Source organism: Engraulis encrasicolus, chromosome 14 (genome assembly GCF_034702125.1).
Source record: "Engraulis encrasicolus isolate BLACKSEA-1 chromosome 14, IST_EnEncr_1.0, whole genome shotgun sequence".
NCBI classification, from domain to species: domain Eukaryota; kingdom Metazoa; phylum Chordata; class Actinopteri; order Clupeiformes; family Engraulidae; genus Engraulis; species Engraulis encrasicolus.
The window spans coordinates 51,095,342-51,110,772 of record NC_085870.1 but is presented as its reverse complement, the minus strand read 5'-3'; the positions used below and the strand labels follow the sequence as shown (position 1 = coordinate 51,110,772).

General features: G+C 43.4%; 1 protein-coding gene across 2 annotated transcripts; it reads right to left on the bottom strand.

Moving 5' to 3' along the window:
- Positions 1-4,282: 4,282 nt before the first annotated feature.
- On the bottom strand, positions 4,283-13,734 carry alas1 (aminolevulinate, delta-, synthase 1). 2 transcript variants are annotated; one of them, XM_063216057.1, is made up of 11 exons: positions 13,589-13,734; positions 11,424-11,637; positions 10,893-11,069; positions 10,420-10,545; positions 9,659-9,881; positions 9,086-9,270; positions 8,618-8,797; positions 8,283-8,447; positions 6,274-6,542; positions 5,230-5,392; positions 4,283-4,605 (listed from the first exon to the last, which is right to left on the bottom strand). In XM_063216057.1, exons 2-11 carry the CDS (start codon positions 11,617-11,619, stop codon positions 4,445-4,447), a joined length of 1,845 nt encoding a protein of 614 aa, XP_063072127.1. In that variant the 5' UTR covers positions 11,620-11,637; positions 13,589-13,734; the 3' UTR covers positions 4,283-4,444. The 2 variants fall into 2 exon arrangements, with proteins under 2 accessions (XP_063072127.1, XP_063072128.1); XM_063216058.1 differs by lacking the exon at positions 13,589-13,734 and adding an exon at positions 12,985-13,572.
- Between the last annotated feature and the right edge of the window lie 1,697 nt (positions 13,735-15,431).

The window sequence follows — 15,431 nt, the reverse complement described above, 5'->3', positions numbered from 1 at the left end:
GGGAGGCCAGAGCCTTGCTGTCCAAGGGCCACATCTGGCCCCAGGGTCGCCATTTGAATAGCCCTGCCCTAGAGCTTCACTACTGTACCAGCAGGAATCTTGCACTACGGGAAGGGTCACTCTTTCAAAATGGGTTGAAGGGTTAAGGCCAGACTAGTGGTCCCACTGGTCTATCAGGTTTGCGGTGGGGTTGAGGGCTGATAACCCACTCCCTTAAGTCATTGATGCTGGATGCTATACGCCGCAATCAGGCTCATGAGATTTGCGTTTTATTAAATATTATCAAATACCGGTATGTGGGTATGTAAGAGCTGAATAAGCATATTCTGATGCAAGATGGGGGTCTTGGCTTTTAATTGCAACTTATTTCATGTTTGTATGTGCTTCGGAGGCTGAGGGAAACTTTTCCCAGAAAGAGCCTAGGCATTCATCAGGCATTTTTGAAGGTGTTTTAGGCTTAAATGGGATAAAAACACATTATTACAGAAAACAGATTATTTACCTCCAAAAGGTGTTTAATCTTTTTAAGGTACAAGATGGTGTCAAATAGGGCTTTTAGGTACATACAAATGAAAAAAGAAAGGTGCAGTTTTGTAGCTGGAGGTATAATATTGGGTCTCAAGTGTTTCTTTTGTTTTCCTGTGTGTGCAACACAATGACCTGTCAAGATCGTTCTGTGTCTCTTTCGGCACATTGTGAATACCCTTTTTAAAGACAAACGCAATGGAACATCGTCTTCCTGGTTATTGCTAACTGTTGAATATTCCTCTCTTGCTTCATGGCAAGTAGCATTGTTCACCCTTTCTTTCTCTCCAACACACGAACGCCGCAGGCACACCTTAAAACAGTTCACCTTTTACCCATTCTGGTCTTACATAACAGACATTAGGTTGAGGTTGAGGTTGAGTTTGGTCTGGTAAAAGTGCTTGGTCATGTTGGATTGGCACATACTACAGAATGCTATGATACAGTTAATCATTACCTATTACCTTAAGTGTCCATCCAGTCCATAAATGGTGTCAGTTTGTATGTCAAGGGTGATACAAATCAGCTTTGGAAATACAGTACACTTCCACCTGCCAGTGATATTTACCAGTGGCTGAAAAGGTTCATTATTAAGTGTCCAAAGAACTAAACATTTCCAGCAGTAAGGAAGTGTAGAAGATGTGATCACTAATTGGCGTGTGTGGGTCTTCTTGCGTGTTGTGTTGTGTGTCCTTGTAGTTGTGAAATGTCAAAAAATGTAAACAATAGTTATGTCTCAATTTCCAAGTGTGATTATGTTGAATTGTTTTAGAAGGTTTTAGCACAATATACAGTTGAGGACGATATTATTAGCCCCCCTCCTGAAATTACACATCTCTCTTGATTTCTCAGTGAGATTGACCATTATGAACCGTTTCTGTTATTCTGGAAACAAATACACTGATGGAGATCATGTCAAATGAGTTTAATTTAGATTTTTCCATTTTCACGATGAGTTTAAACAAAAAAAGGGTAAAAATGGCAAGGACAAAATTATTAGCCCCCTTATCATTAATAGTCAATAGAGTGCCATTTATGAACCAAAACTGACATCAGGCACTTTGATTAGTTGTTAACTATGTTGGCACATGCCCTGCCAGGGATTTTGGCCCATTTTTTCATTGCAAATAATTAAGCTGGTCCAAATTGCATGGATGTTGAGGATCTAAAGGATTGAGGTCTGAACCACTCCATGACCATGGTTTTAGTATCCTTGAAGAACATTTGAACAATTTTGGATGAAAGGGTTATTATCTTATTGAAAGATCTAGTAAGATCTTAGTCTCCTCTATGAGCATATTTTTGCATGGTCACCTTCCACATTCTATCATAATCTTCTGTTTTTATGGTGCCGTACACCCAAACAAGGTTTCCTGTGGCTGAGGCTGCCACAGAATGATACTTCCACCACCATGTTTAATTGTGGAAACCATGTTATAAAGTTTTAAGGACTATCCCTTTCTTCACCTGACAGAAGCAGAATTCATGCATCAAAGCAGGTGCAATTGAATCTCATCAAATGAAAGCAGAGACTTTCAAAACTCATTTTTGACTTTCAAATGTTCATAGGCAAAGCTCAATAACACTCTGATAGGTACCGCCTTTAGTAAAGGAGTTCTTCTGTGATGATGGCCCCAAAGCCCAATATGATGACAAGCCCTAACAGCTGTCTTTCTTGAAATAAAAACTCCAGGTGAGGCCAGGTCAATAACAATCATCTAGGCAAGTGTCCAATGCTTCTTTGGCCTAATGAGACTAAAGAGTTTCCACAGTTACACACAGTGGTGGGGGCATCAAGGTTTTAGTCTGTTATTCAGCCTCAGACACAGGGAGTCTGGATCTGGATTGCTGGGTCCTCCAACAACATTGTAACCCAAAGTAAACATTTAAATTAGCTCAGAGGTTCTTCAAGGACACTAAAACCATGATACTGGAATGACCCGGTCATAGTCCAGTCCTGAATCCCACTGAGAGTCTCTGGCAAATGTCTATGCTCAGCATCCATGCTAGAACACCAGCTAGAACACTTTGCAGTGAGGAAATGGGCCAAAATCCCTAGTGGGGCATGTGCCAACCTAGGTAACAACTGATCAAAGTGTCTGTTGTCAGTTCTAGTTCATAAATGGCGTCATATTGACTATTAATGATCAGGGGGCTAATAATTTTGTCCTTGTCATTTTTGCCCTTTTTTGTTTAAACTCATTGTAACGATAGAAAAATGCCGCAGCCCTCCAGCCCTCTACCTTTTTATAGAAAAATGCAAATTCAACTCATTGGACATTGTCTCCATCAGTGTATTTGTTTCCGGAATACCAGAAATGGTTCATAATGGTCATTCTCATTGAGAAATCAAGCGAAATGTCTAATTTCACGAGGGAGGCTAATAATATCGTCCTCAACTGTATTAATTCCTATTGATGCCGCTTTATAGCTGTGCATCCATTTGCTTTAACAATTGAACGACATGTATCATCTTCGTAATTATACTGTTTGTTTTTATCACATAAAAAACGTCTCTAATTTTAGGGGCCTGATGTCTAAACATGATCTGGAGAAGCTAATACATGCCTTTATTTCTAGTAAAGTTGATTACTGTAACAGTCTTTTTACTGGCCTCCCCAATAAAACCATTAAACAGCTTCAACTTGTACAAAACGCAGCTGCAAGGGTTCTTACAAAGACAAGGAAGTTCGACCACATTACTCCAATTTTAAGATCGCTGCATTGGCTCCCAGTAAGCTACAGAATTGATTTTAAGGCTATGCTACTTGTGTTTAAATCACTAAATGGAATGGGACCCACATATCTACTGGATATGTTTCAGCTGTATGCACCAACTAGGTCACTAAGGTCAACGGAGAAGAATTTGCTGGTGATTCCAAAAGTCAAAACAAAGTGTGGAGAGGCAGCCTTTAGCTTCTATGCTTCAAAGCTTTGGAACCAGCTTCCAGATGACATAAAAAATGCACCCACTATTGATAGCTTTAAATCTAGACTCAAGACAAAGCTGTTCTCAGATGCTTTCCCCTAGCTTAAATTACTTATTCTTATTATTTTTATTTTTTATTTAATTTGTTTTATTTTATTTTATTTTATTATTATTTTTACCTTATGTTTTATCTTAATGTTTTTAAATGCTTTTTGACTCTAATTCATTTCCTTCTTTCTTCCCTGTTTCCTTTCATTTACATTTGTTAACTTTGTGAAGCACATTGAGTTGCACCTGTGTATGAAATGCGCTATATAAATAAACTTGCCTTGCCTTGCCTTGCCTTGTTTCATAGTCTTCTGTTCACAGCGACCACAGTAATAAGCTGTTGTCCATACCATGTGAGTGTGCATGTATGTGGTGGAGCTTGTAATTGTTCACATCTATTTAGACTTTGGATTGAATACTTAATTGAAAAGAAAGTGTTTGGAAACAAGGTTGTAAGTTACCAAAACTTGAAGTTACCAAGCTTTTCCAGTCTGAAAAAGTTTAAATGTGTGTAGCATGTATCGCTACATTCTATTCTGGGTTTCAGCGCTTTATATAGGCCTACCTTATAAATGGCAAGTCCTGAAAGTTCTGATAAAAATAATGTTCTAATAGCACTTGGATCGATTTATGTAGTCCTGTGCCATTTCACGTGTAATATTTTACACAATATGCCTTGGAAAAGTGACCATACTCACAGTCCCTTATTCAAAATAAAGCTGCCATCAACAACCATGCGATTGAATGATACAATGGAAGATAAAAAAGGTACACAAAAGATCTTTTTTTGTTGCACATTTATTTTCTTTTCAGAGTGGTTTATGGAATCAGAATAAGTTATAACATTTAAAAAAAAAAGAGAGAGGACAAGTGGTACAGTTCGTGACACAATGGGGGGGGCAGGAATGGGTCTGGGTGGGTTCCAACTTATTCTTGTTCCGCTCAGCCGCAGGCCGATACAGGGTGGCTGAGGCCACTAAAGTAAGACTTCTCGCGTTCGCTCATCACCTCGAAGTGCAGCGGCTTCTGGCAGAAGTTGCACTCGGCAGAGGGGTGAGGCTTCAGCTCCAGACCCACCTCCTCCCAGGTCGTCACTAGCTTCTCTGTTTCAGGAAACGAAAAAGAAAGAGGGAGAGAGAAAAAAAGTCAGTCAAACGAAACAGAGAGCAGCAGACCATAACATTTCAGAAAATCAATCTGCCTAACATGAGATGAGATGAGATGAACGATGCGAATGTAATATGAGGGTTGTCGCAAGTGATTGTTCCTGTGTATAACCCAGATGACTGAACACAAAGAAGTGGCTTCCTAAAAAGAGCCCTATAGCTTTGTGTCACTGGAGCAATGGCACCAAGAGACAGATATGTGAGATGATTGCATTTGCTCAGAGTTAAACATATCTATAGAGTTAATAACAAAAGTGTGGCTGAATCTCAAATGGTGCACTTGTGCACTTCAGTGTGTATCTCGTATTAGTTACGCACTGAAACATGCGTGAAGTGCACAAGTGCGCCATTTGAGATCCAGCCTTTGACGAGGGAGAGTTAGGGGGGGTTTACTGCAGGCCAGATTTGAACCCAGGTCCTCACTTTGCCCATTAATAGTGCAGGTGCAGCCACACCTGCACCTGCGGCACAGCACCTTAGACCACCATTCACAAGAATTCTTAACGGGAAGAGAAAAAAAAACACAGGTGCCTTAGGCCATATTAAAATAGTTGTCCTTACCGACAAAGTATTGCATCATCTCGGGAGTATGATGTGGTGTTGGCGCGATGCGCAGCAGCTCGTGGCCGCGGGCGACAGTGGGGTAGTTTATGGCCTGGACGTAGATGTTATAGCGACTCATCATGATGTCACACACCTCCGTGTTCTTCTCGGCGTCCGACACCTGGGAGGAAGACAAAAAACAGCAAACCAGTCAATCAACTGAATTGAATCATGATAGTATCTTCCAACATTGACTTGCATCACAGTCCCTGGTGCTGAACAAAAAAAGGTGACGTTTTTTCAACAAAAAAATAAAAATAATAAAAAAAATTAAGGTCTTAATATATATATTGGTACATCCCATTTGTTGATTTTCATGCACATTTGAGACACAGTGTTGTCAGATCAGCACTCCTGAGAGACCTAATATGAGAGTATTTCCATGGCATGCATGTGATAATCACGAGGCAGCGCACGCCTGAATAATGACACTAGAGTAAAATGAGCATGCTTGCAGGGCATTCTTTGCATGACTGGGGTGATTATGCTACACCAATGCTCTGTGTGAGCAGTGCGAGTGTGTGTGTGTGCGTGTGTGCTCTGCTCATCCTGACTGGAATAATGGGCATGCTTACCATGCATCTTCTTCACCTAACTGGAGTAATTATGCTAAAGCAGTGTGTGTGTATTTTCTGCTCATCCTGACTGGAATGATGAGGCTGGGGCAGAAAGAGCATTTGTTCAAGGCATTCTTTCCCTGACTGCAGCGATTAGGCTACAGCAGAGTGGGTGTACATGCTCTACTGTGTGTGTGTGTATGTGTGTGTGTGTGTGTGTGTGTGTGTGTGTGTGTGTGTGTGTGTGTGTGTGTGTGTGTATGTGTGTGTGTGTGTGTGAATGACTTTTGTGTTCACACACAAACTGACATTCTGTGGGTGGGCCACAGTACGCATACGTGCATGGGTTTGTTGCGTTCACCCGCACAGCAATGTTGTGGCAAGGTGCTGTCTGTGGTACGAGTCTTGTGTGTGTATGTGCACGAGTCTTGTGTGTGGTGCTCACCCGGACTGGAATGATGTGGCTGGGGCAGTGCACCACGGGCAGGCCCGAGTCCATGAGCATCTGGCGCAGCAGCTTGACGTTGCGCTGGTGATTGCGGCGGAGCGCGCGGCCCTCCTCGCTCTTCAGCGTCTGGATGGACTGGCGCGCGCCCGCCAGCAGCATGGGCGGCAGAGAGGTGGTGAAGATAAAGCCGGCCGCGTACGAGCGCACCGTGTCGATCAGCGCGTCCGTGCTGGCCACGTAGCCGCCCACGCAGCCAAAGGCCTTGCCTGGGAAAGAGGAAGCGGAAGGGGGCGCTGGCGTTAGAGGACGTGAACCATATGACTCGACTTGCATGAGAAAGAGGAAGTGATCAAAACCCATTATAGGTTTTTTTTTTCACAACAATTTTAGGTCATGGAAGTAAAAAAAAAATGGTTCAAGAGTAGGTGACTGGGATTTCTTTTCGAGGTTTGAAGACATTTTATTCCACTCTCACGACATCTTCAGCTCCAAATTCTGATGTGGGAATCATAAAGGTGCTGATCTTCTGGAGATTAGGGCCGTCAGGCTAACCCCTTTTCACAGTCTTGGAAAATTATGTATTGCTTGAGGCCCTGCCAACGCCTATTTGCCGCCACGACTCACACCCTGCTTCCTCACGCCTGATTATAGGCACGGTGCCCAAACTCTTTCAGGTCTGCTATTAAAAGCAACTGGTCTTTGACCATTCGATTCAATGCAATTTCTTAGACAGGAAATTCAATCCACCATCAATTGTTAATTTAAGTCTTCGGAGGAAGAAACCTTTAGTGTATGGTAGCCAATGTTTCACAGATCATGTTTCAGGTTCTCCCCTTATTTTAAAAAACAAAAAAAACTGTAAGTGCCATTTTAGAACTAGAGAATCATTCCGGTTTTACTTTATTGCTAGAAAGCAATGGTTTCTGGCCCTTTCCTGAATACATGTCAGGTCTCAGTAAGTCAGTAAGCAGGTTGAGAGCCAGAGAAGGCTGAGGCTGAGAGCCATAGAAGGCATAATTGGAGGCTCAGCTGGCCCGGAGCTCCTTTGTGGGGAAATTCAATAAGTGTGAAACAGGAGGCCCGGTTACTAGGCAACAGGTGGCCACGGCGGCCTGCTCCACTAAAATCCAGGAAGTGTTGCGTGACAACGGCAGCCCCTTACTTCATCTTGTAAACAACCGCCAGCGCTCGGTCACAGGATGCCCGCATTACACATAATACACGCATCCACCCCACCCATCCATCCATCCATCCATCCATCCCCAATAACACTGCATATTTTTATGGGTGACCCATTTTAGACAAAGGCCTTCAAGCAATAAACAGTTTTCATGTATGGCTGCCCTACATATTTGGGAGTGAAACGGCTTTTCATGAGGAACTAGATGCTCAGCTCTCGGAGGACACAGATGCTCAGCTCTCTGAGAAATGCTGTTACACTTTTTTAAAAAAAAGATGAAAATCTTCAAGACATTCATGTTGACCAAATAGACACTTGCAGACAGAGTGGTAAAAAAGTAGAGGTAGACGTACTCCTACAAACGTAATTACAACACTAGACGTCGGATATTACAAAGTTGAAACCACGGATTATCATACCAATAGTGTTGTAATTACATCTGTAAGGGTGCTTCTACTTTATACAACTCTGCCTGTAGAAGACATGGCAGTGTGCTACCATGGGTCTCAGGGTGTCAGTCCAGGCGCTCAAGTGAAGAGGGGCAGGTAGTAGGTACTAATCAATAACAACAAGAGAATCCCCAGGCACTCTGCTGCACTGATGTGATTTGACTCAGATCGAAAATACTTGAAGAGTTCAGACGAATAACCCTTTGAGCAAATTTCTGATTGGCATAGTGAAGAATGGCTTTTGACAAAGAGATCACCATTACTTTAAAAATGAATTGAAATATTTCTGAAAATGCACATCAGAGGGTTTTGCATTTGAACTCTTGAACCACTCGTTTTAACATCAGAATGAAATTGGAATGAAATTCTAAATTTACCGAGTGTTCCAGAGATGATGTCCATTTTGTGCATGACTCCGTCCCGGTCCCCAATACCCCCTCCTCGGGCACCGTACAGCCCCACGGCGTGCACCTCGTCCACAAAGGTGATGGCACCGAACTCATGGGCCACGTCACACATCTCCTCCAGGGGACACACAGCACCTGCAGTCACACACATACAGGCATCAATTACTGATATAGGAAACAGTCAACAAATGTCATTAAATGAGTTTGGGTGTAAGTTAGCAAGTGTGTTATTGGTGTGCAAGGTCTGAGACAGAAATGCAGGTCTCCCCTATGAGAACAGTGTGAATCAAGTGTCTCAAGCTCACCATCCATGGAGTGGACGGTCTCGAAGGCGACGATCTTTGGTGTGGAGGGGTCGGACTTCGCCAGCAGCTCTCGCAGGTGTTCCACATCGTTGTGGCGGAACACAAACTTCTTGGCGCCGCTGTTCCTGATGCCCTGGATCATGGAGGCGTGGTTACCCGCATCCGAGTAGATCTCACACCCTGAACCAATCGGAGAGAAGAGAAGAGATGGATGGGATGATGATTAGAACTCTGCAATGCATTTACATCTCTTGCACAGGCAGTGGTGGCTCAGGTGATGGAGGGGCCTGTTCGGCAACAAGAAGGTTGCAGGTTTGAGCCCCGCCCTGTCTGAGCCTGTCGATGTGTCCTTGAGCAAGATACTTAACCCCTGAGGTCTGCACTCACCGAGTGCTCTCCCAATCTCTCACTATATTCCACTTGCCTAGTGTGTGTGTGTGTGTGTGTGTGTCTGTGTTGGGGCCTTACCTGGCAGCATCTTGGCCAGCGTGAAGAGGGTGGAGTCGTTGGCCACGAAACAGGAAGTGAATAGTAGCGCGGCGTCCTTCCCGTGCAGGTCGGCCAGCTCGTGCTCCAGGTCCACGTGGAACTTGCTCGTCCCCGATATGTTTCGAGTCCCTCCCGCACCGGAGCCATGCTTTCGTAACGTGTCCCTACGGCAGCAGAGGATAAATCAGAAAGTCATTTTTTTTGTAATACACCCGACCCGCTTTCCTTCCAAAGCACATCAACCAGTGCTTTGACTGGGGTTTTAACAAGACCCTTTTGGTTGGGTAAATTAAGCTTTTTGCAATACGTTTTGCAAAATGTGTTGACTTGCATGATATAAGCGTCAGCTAAGTGTATCGTAATGTAATGTGTTGACTTACATGATGGCCTGTACAAAGCATCAGCCAAGTCTATCGTAGTGTAATGTAATTGTAATGTAATGTAATGTAATGTGTTGACTTACATGATGGCCTGTACGATGAGAAAAGTATCAGCTAAGTCTCTTAGTGTAATGTAATTGTAATGTAATGTAATTGCAATGTGTTGACCTACATGATGGCCTGTACGATGCGCGGGTGGCGGCTCATGCCCAGGTAGTCGTTGCTGCACCAGACGGAGACGTCTCGCCGGTCGCTGGCCTGCTGCGAGTAGTCGTCGGCCATGGGGAAGTCGGTGGCGCGCCGGTTCACCGTTTTGAAGACGCGATAGGTGTGGTCCGCCTTCTTGTCCTCGATCTTCTTCTCAAAGAACTTGTCATAATGGAAGTTGGAAACCGCTGAAACAAAACAAAAACAAAAAAAACATTAAAAATCACACACAGCTATATATATATACACACAATACATATAGTTCATGAACAGCATTTCAAGACCTGCGAGACCTACGGTCAGTATACATGCAATACTAACCAGGAGGCGAAGAGGGAGAAGAATTGCTTAATAATAAATAAAGACAGTGAGGCCACAAAGGCACCTGTAAACAAAGGAGTGCATCTCTGTGCATGTGGCCTCTTTCAACTGAACTTGCTTAATAAATTAAGAGGTAGCACAGGCATCTGTACATGATGGTGTGCATACGTGTGTGTGTGTGTGTGTGTGTGTGTGTGTGTGTGTGTGTGTGTGTGTGTGTGTGTGTGTGTGTGTGTGTGTGTGTGTGTGTGTGTGTGTGTGTGTACCCCGTTGCTTGTACCCTGTTGCTTGTCTCTTGGATCCAAATAAAAGTAATCAAATGTGTGTGTGTGTGTGTGTGTGTGTGTGTGTGTGTGTGTGTGTGTGTGTGTGTGTGTGTGTGTGTGTGTGTGTGTGTGTCCTTACTTTTGGGCATGTTCTCCTGCAGCAGATGAGAGACTCTGGTGGGCCTCTGCTTCATCAGCTTCTTCATGAGGTTCCCAGAGGCCTTGGTGTTCTTCACCAGTGGGTCCAACTCAGACGGAGACACGTCTAGAAGGAACAAGGAACCAATAAGAAGAAGGCCAAGAGACATATATATACATATTCATACAATATTTAGTTACATACATCACTTCAGTTCACTTCACTCTTAGATAACTAGAGAAAATGCCTCTTAAATATGACTATACGATAAAAAGTTAGAACACAGATACACACAAGTTATTACACTATGCATTAGTAGTAGTAGTAGTAACTTCCACTCTTTCCAGTTCATGAACTTCTTAAAAATCTCTTTCCAGTTTAACTTCTCATTACATGATTTAACCTCTTAACTTAAACTGGTTAACTCCTGAACCAGCCTCTTGGTATACCCCTCAGGTCTGCTGAATGCTTACCTTTGCGGACGGTGCGGACCTCCGAGACATCCTCCTGCAGCTCCATGCTGGCCTGCCGCACCACGCTGCTGTTCTTCTGCCCCATCTCAGCAGCCAGGAAGGGGCACTTGGAGGCGGCCGTCTGCCCCGCCGGGGGCTTGGGGTGGCCAGGGGGCAACTGGGCCGTCTCTTTGGGTGCTAAGAAGGCAAAAAGACAAACACGCACAGCACACACATACCTGGTTTAACATACAGTTTCAGGAAACATTAGGTGTGCATCATGGGCCGTTATTATTTGTCAAACTGACACTTTTCTATCAAAACATTTTCATTTGATCAGGTCATACTAGTTGTAGACTTCTTTCCATGTTGCCCAAATATAAGCTCAGGTGCTTACACCTTCACACTTTTTTTTACGATTAAATACATATGAAAAGGTTCAACACCTTTTAAACCTGGGACCTTATTGAAGATATTTAGTGCCGTAATTTTCTTATATTACCAAAAACAACAACTGCCAGGAGTGCTGTAAGCTTAGTAAAGAGCTCTCACCCTCGCTGGGCGTGATGACCTCGTCTGTCTTCTGGAAGCTGGAGGCGGATGAGGAGACGGCCCGCACCAGAGGCCTGGAGGCCAGGTCCATCATGACGGGACACTTGACGGCATAGCCCACCAGGGTCTTGCGGGTCTGCTGCAGGAAGGCTTGAGGGACGCGGGAGAGGAATGGGCAGCGGATGATGGCGTCCATTACTGATTGTCCTGAAGCCTAGAAAGTCAAAACGGATTCAGGTTTGTTATTGTTGTTATTAGACAATGAAATCTGTGAAGGAAGTCCTAAACATTGGTTGGTAGGGTGATGCAAACTTGCGCTATGGCAAATAACCTAACGATTAGAAATATAGCCAACTTGGTCTGTAGGTTTGTGCAGAGATGCCGTCTGACACCTTTGTCTCAGACACAGTCAATGACTATGCTCATCCGATACTACCAAACAATAGAAACTTGCCCTCGTTATTGAGTGTTACAATTCAGAAACCCGTTTCACTATTGATCGAATTCATCAGTCCACCACACCTGTCAGTTGAATCTGCCGTGTAAACAACACCAAATAAACTAAAAGGTCAAACTAGCAAAAACAATCTCTGGCCTTAATCAACAGCTGCTCACTAACTGACAATTTTCTTTTTTTAAAGGTCTAGTTCTACGCTCTGACCTTGCTGTACACAAGATAAGGACTGCGGCCGTGGCATTTAAATCTATTGATGTTGTTAGGGCTTGTCGCACAACAGGTTTCAGAAGTCAAGTAGGTCACTTGAGGAGGGCAATGGTGTCAGAATACCCTTTCGGTGATTAGCCTGATTGGCCGTGTCAACATCTTCTGTCCGAAGAAAATCTGTACGCACAGGCACAGAGACCAATTTCACATCTCCAATACAAATACCTCAGCGTACAACTTCTACGTCTACGACCGCTCACAAACCCGGACGGTAAGGGGATGGAGACTCCCAACTGAGATCGCTCCCGGACGTGCGGTCCCAGGTGTTTCTATCACTCCCGGACGTGCGGTCCCACCCGATTATATTTCACGTATTATCATATACTGCCACATACAAGCAATTTAGGGTTAGGGTTAGAAACAAAAAAACTAACATCAACAACATAACTAGCTCCGTCATATGGCGGTGGTACCGATAGTCTGGCTAGTGGGAGCGAGATGAAAGGGGAGCGTCCTGGGTTGGGAGCGTCAATCAGGGAATCACCCGGACATGACTCACCCACTACGTAAGCAGCCATTTCGCAACGTCTGAGCACATATACAATTATTGTAAAACACAACAATGCCATTCTTAATCATATTACACGTGTATATCTGACATTATTACCATGTCCATCCCACATTATGAGTCGGAATGAAGTTAGGCGAGAAAATTGATTGACTGAAAAATAAACGATTAGGCTACATACTAACCATCCCTAGCAACAGTAACAAGTTAAACGTACATGATGGATAGCCTATGTCTCCCCCCCCCAACAATAAATAATGAACGAATTTAGAATGGCAGAAAAATCGAAACAAGCATTAGCTGCTATCCGATCACATAACGCCTTTTACCTTCAACACCTCACGTTTTGTAAGAGCCAACTTCCCGTCTGCCTATGGTTAGACAACCGGCTACCAAGGGGTGGATGCGTGAGCATACCACAGCCCTTACTGTGAGCATACTGCTAGCTACTTATACATTCTTGATAGCTCTAATGCCTACCACCAAACAAGAAACCGATCTCTAGCACAGAAATCTATTGCATACCATGAGTAGAGTTGCTCAGCGCAAATCAACCAATCTCGAAATAGATTCAATAGCGCATCACATCGGAAAGAAAGCAATTTACGCTCGCAAATATGGTATACGTGGATGTCAAGATGCCGGTATAACATGAGCTAGCTAATATTACCCAAGGTAACGTGTAGACGCTGGCCTTGAGTGAACCTGATCAAGCTAATACAGTATTGTTAACATTGCTGCCCCGCCAAGACGTTTGTAAACAAACCCGATTTAAGGCGTCAATGCAAAAAAAGTCCTCAGACTAGGAGCTCACACAACCTGGGTTACTTGACTTAGCTGATCTGGCTATGCTACGTTACCTTCACTTGTAGGATGTCAAAATGTCATGCTGTTGATCATTGTGAATATGGCGGATATTATAAATATACTTACCGACTCGGATCTCAGATTAATGTTTGCTAACTTGTTCTTCGGTTGTTGTTTTTAAAATCCGCCAAAGAATCACGCTTCACACACTCGACCTTTAATGCTAGATGTTACTGCGTTATCCTGCACTGAGGACGAACGAAAGGACAACTGTGTGCACGATTTTATATACGCCCCAGCATTCTCGCGAGACAGCCCATGCATCTTTGGTAATCTGGGATGAGTTTCAGTCAGGTGACTGCAGAGGAAAAATGCCAGTGAACAGCGACACCCTCCATACCTTTCACAGAAATGAAGGACTAAGCAGACATAATAATAATAATAATAATAATAATAATAATAATAATAATAATAAAGACTGACGGTGAGCAATTACCCACATCCAAATTCTATAAACTGTTCTCAATCAAGGATATGAGATGGCGTCAACAAATGTTTTTTTGCTTGTAGTGACTGACCAAAGATGTCATAACTAAAAGCCCTTGACTTGTCAGATAAACAGCTTGCTGTGTGTGAATTATCTAAGGCTCTGTGCTGCATGGCTCTCTTCTGCCATCTAGCGGTTAAACTCAGGAGGAGGCAGACAGGCGTTTCTTTCATTATTAGTAGATCCTATACAATACACATTTATGAAGGTTATATTGAAGGCCTATGTAAAGATATTTTGAATCAAGTTGAAAATTACCTTCCTGACTGGCTGACTGGTAAAGACTGACTGGTAAGATAAATACATGACAAGACTAACTTTGTAAATCACAGTGATCCAAAATCAAAATATGTGATGAAAATGCGTGCCAAATGTAATATCTATGAAAAAAGGGGCGGAAATTAGAAATAGGCAAATTTCACAGACACTCATTGCCATCATATATAGCATAGATTCCAGCAAGAATACAACACCACGGGACAGAGTTAGCCCATGGGCGGCCTGAATTTGATGTGGCATGACATCCATGCTCCACAGAAGTGTAGGCCTGACTTGTTTTGTGCTCGAGGTGCTTGATCATTAAAGTGAGTTAGGCCCTTATTTATTTAATGCTTTCAAACAGGCCTTTCTGGACAGGTGAGTTTATGCTGAGAGATCATGTGATGCTAGGATTTATTTACACAGGTGGACTTGATTCCAAGCCTTTTCATGTGATGTCGCTAAGCTCTGCTTTAAAGCAATCAGGTACAGATACAACTACTGGTTTTGGGCAGAACACATATGTACAGTAGACCTATGTACGTATGTCTATGCCTCTGCATGCAACCACTTCGAATGCAGTACAATGGACAGTGTTTGATGGTGTCAGATATCATTACGAGATGTGAGCAAATGGACTGTGTCACAAGCACAAGGGATCAAAACAGGTGAATACAAATAGTCTACAATTACCAACAGGCCTTTATGTATAGGCCTATTCCCAATACCAATATATTATTTTTTACATATCATTTCTATATTCTCTTTTCACTTCCTTTCATTTTTCAAATGTGTTTGGATTGCATTGGTTTGTTTAAATCGGAATCCAATCAGGGTTGATGACATCAAATAGTTGCTACTGCTGCTGTAGACACTCAGTAAGCGAGGCAGTCAATTTGCAGATAAGCTAAGTTTCCATTCAGCTTTTTCAACTTAGCACCAGAGTGTTGCACTCCCAGTCTGGAGGCCACCTCCACAGAGAACTCCCAAAATGGAGACAAACAGATGGGGAAGTGGGGAAGCTAGCGGGGGGTGTAGCATGCAAGAAAACATAATGTAAATGTCTATGCCTCTGCAACAGGGAACAGGATTAGGTCAAACTACTTCCTCCTGTCCTTCCCTGTTGCTTTCAGCCTCATGATGCAAGGCTCAACGTCATTGGTG

What these genes read in the sequence shown, in the direction of transcription:
- alas1 (XM_063216057.1), bottom strand. Translation starts at nt 11,619, where the DNA reads ATGGACGCCATCATCCGCTGCCCATTCCTCTCCCGCGTCCCTCAAGCC. An exon ending in GGTCCGCACCGTCCGCAAAG is followed by an intron (nt 10,546 to 10,892) that starts GTAAGCATTCAG and finishes TGTTCCTTCTAG; the next exon opens with ACGTGTCTCCGTCTGAGTTG. An exon ending in CGCATCGTACAGGCCATCAT is followed by an intron (nt 9,271 to 9,658) that starts GTAGGTCAACAC and finishes CTGCTGCCGTAG; the next exon opens with GGACACGTTACGAAAGCATG.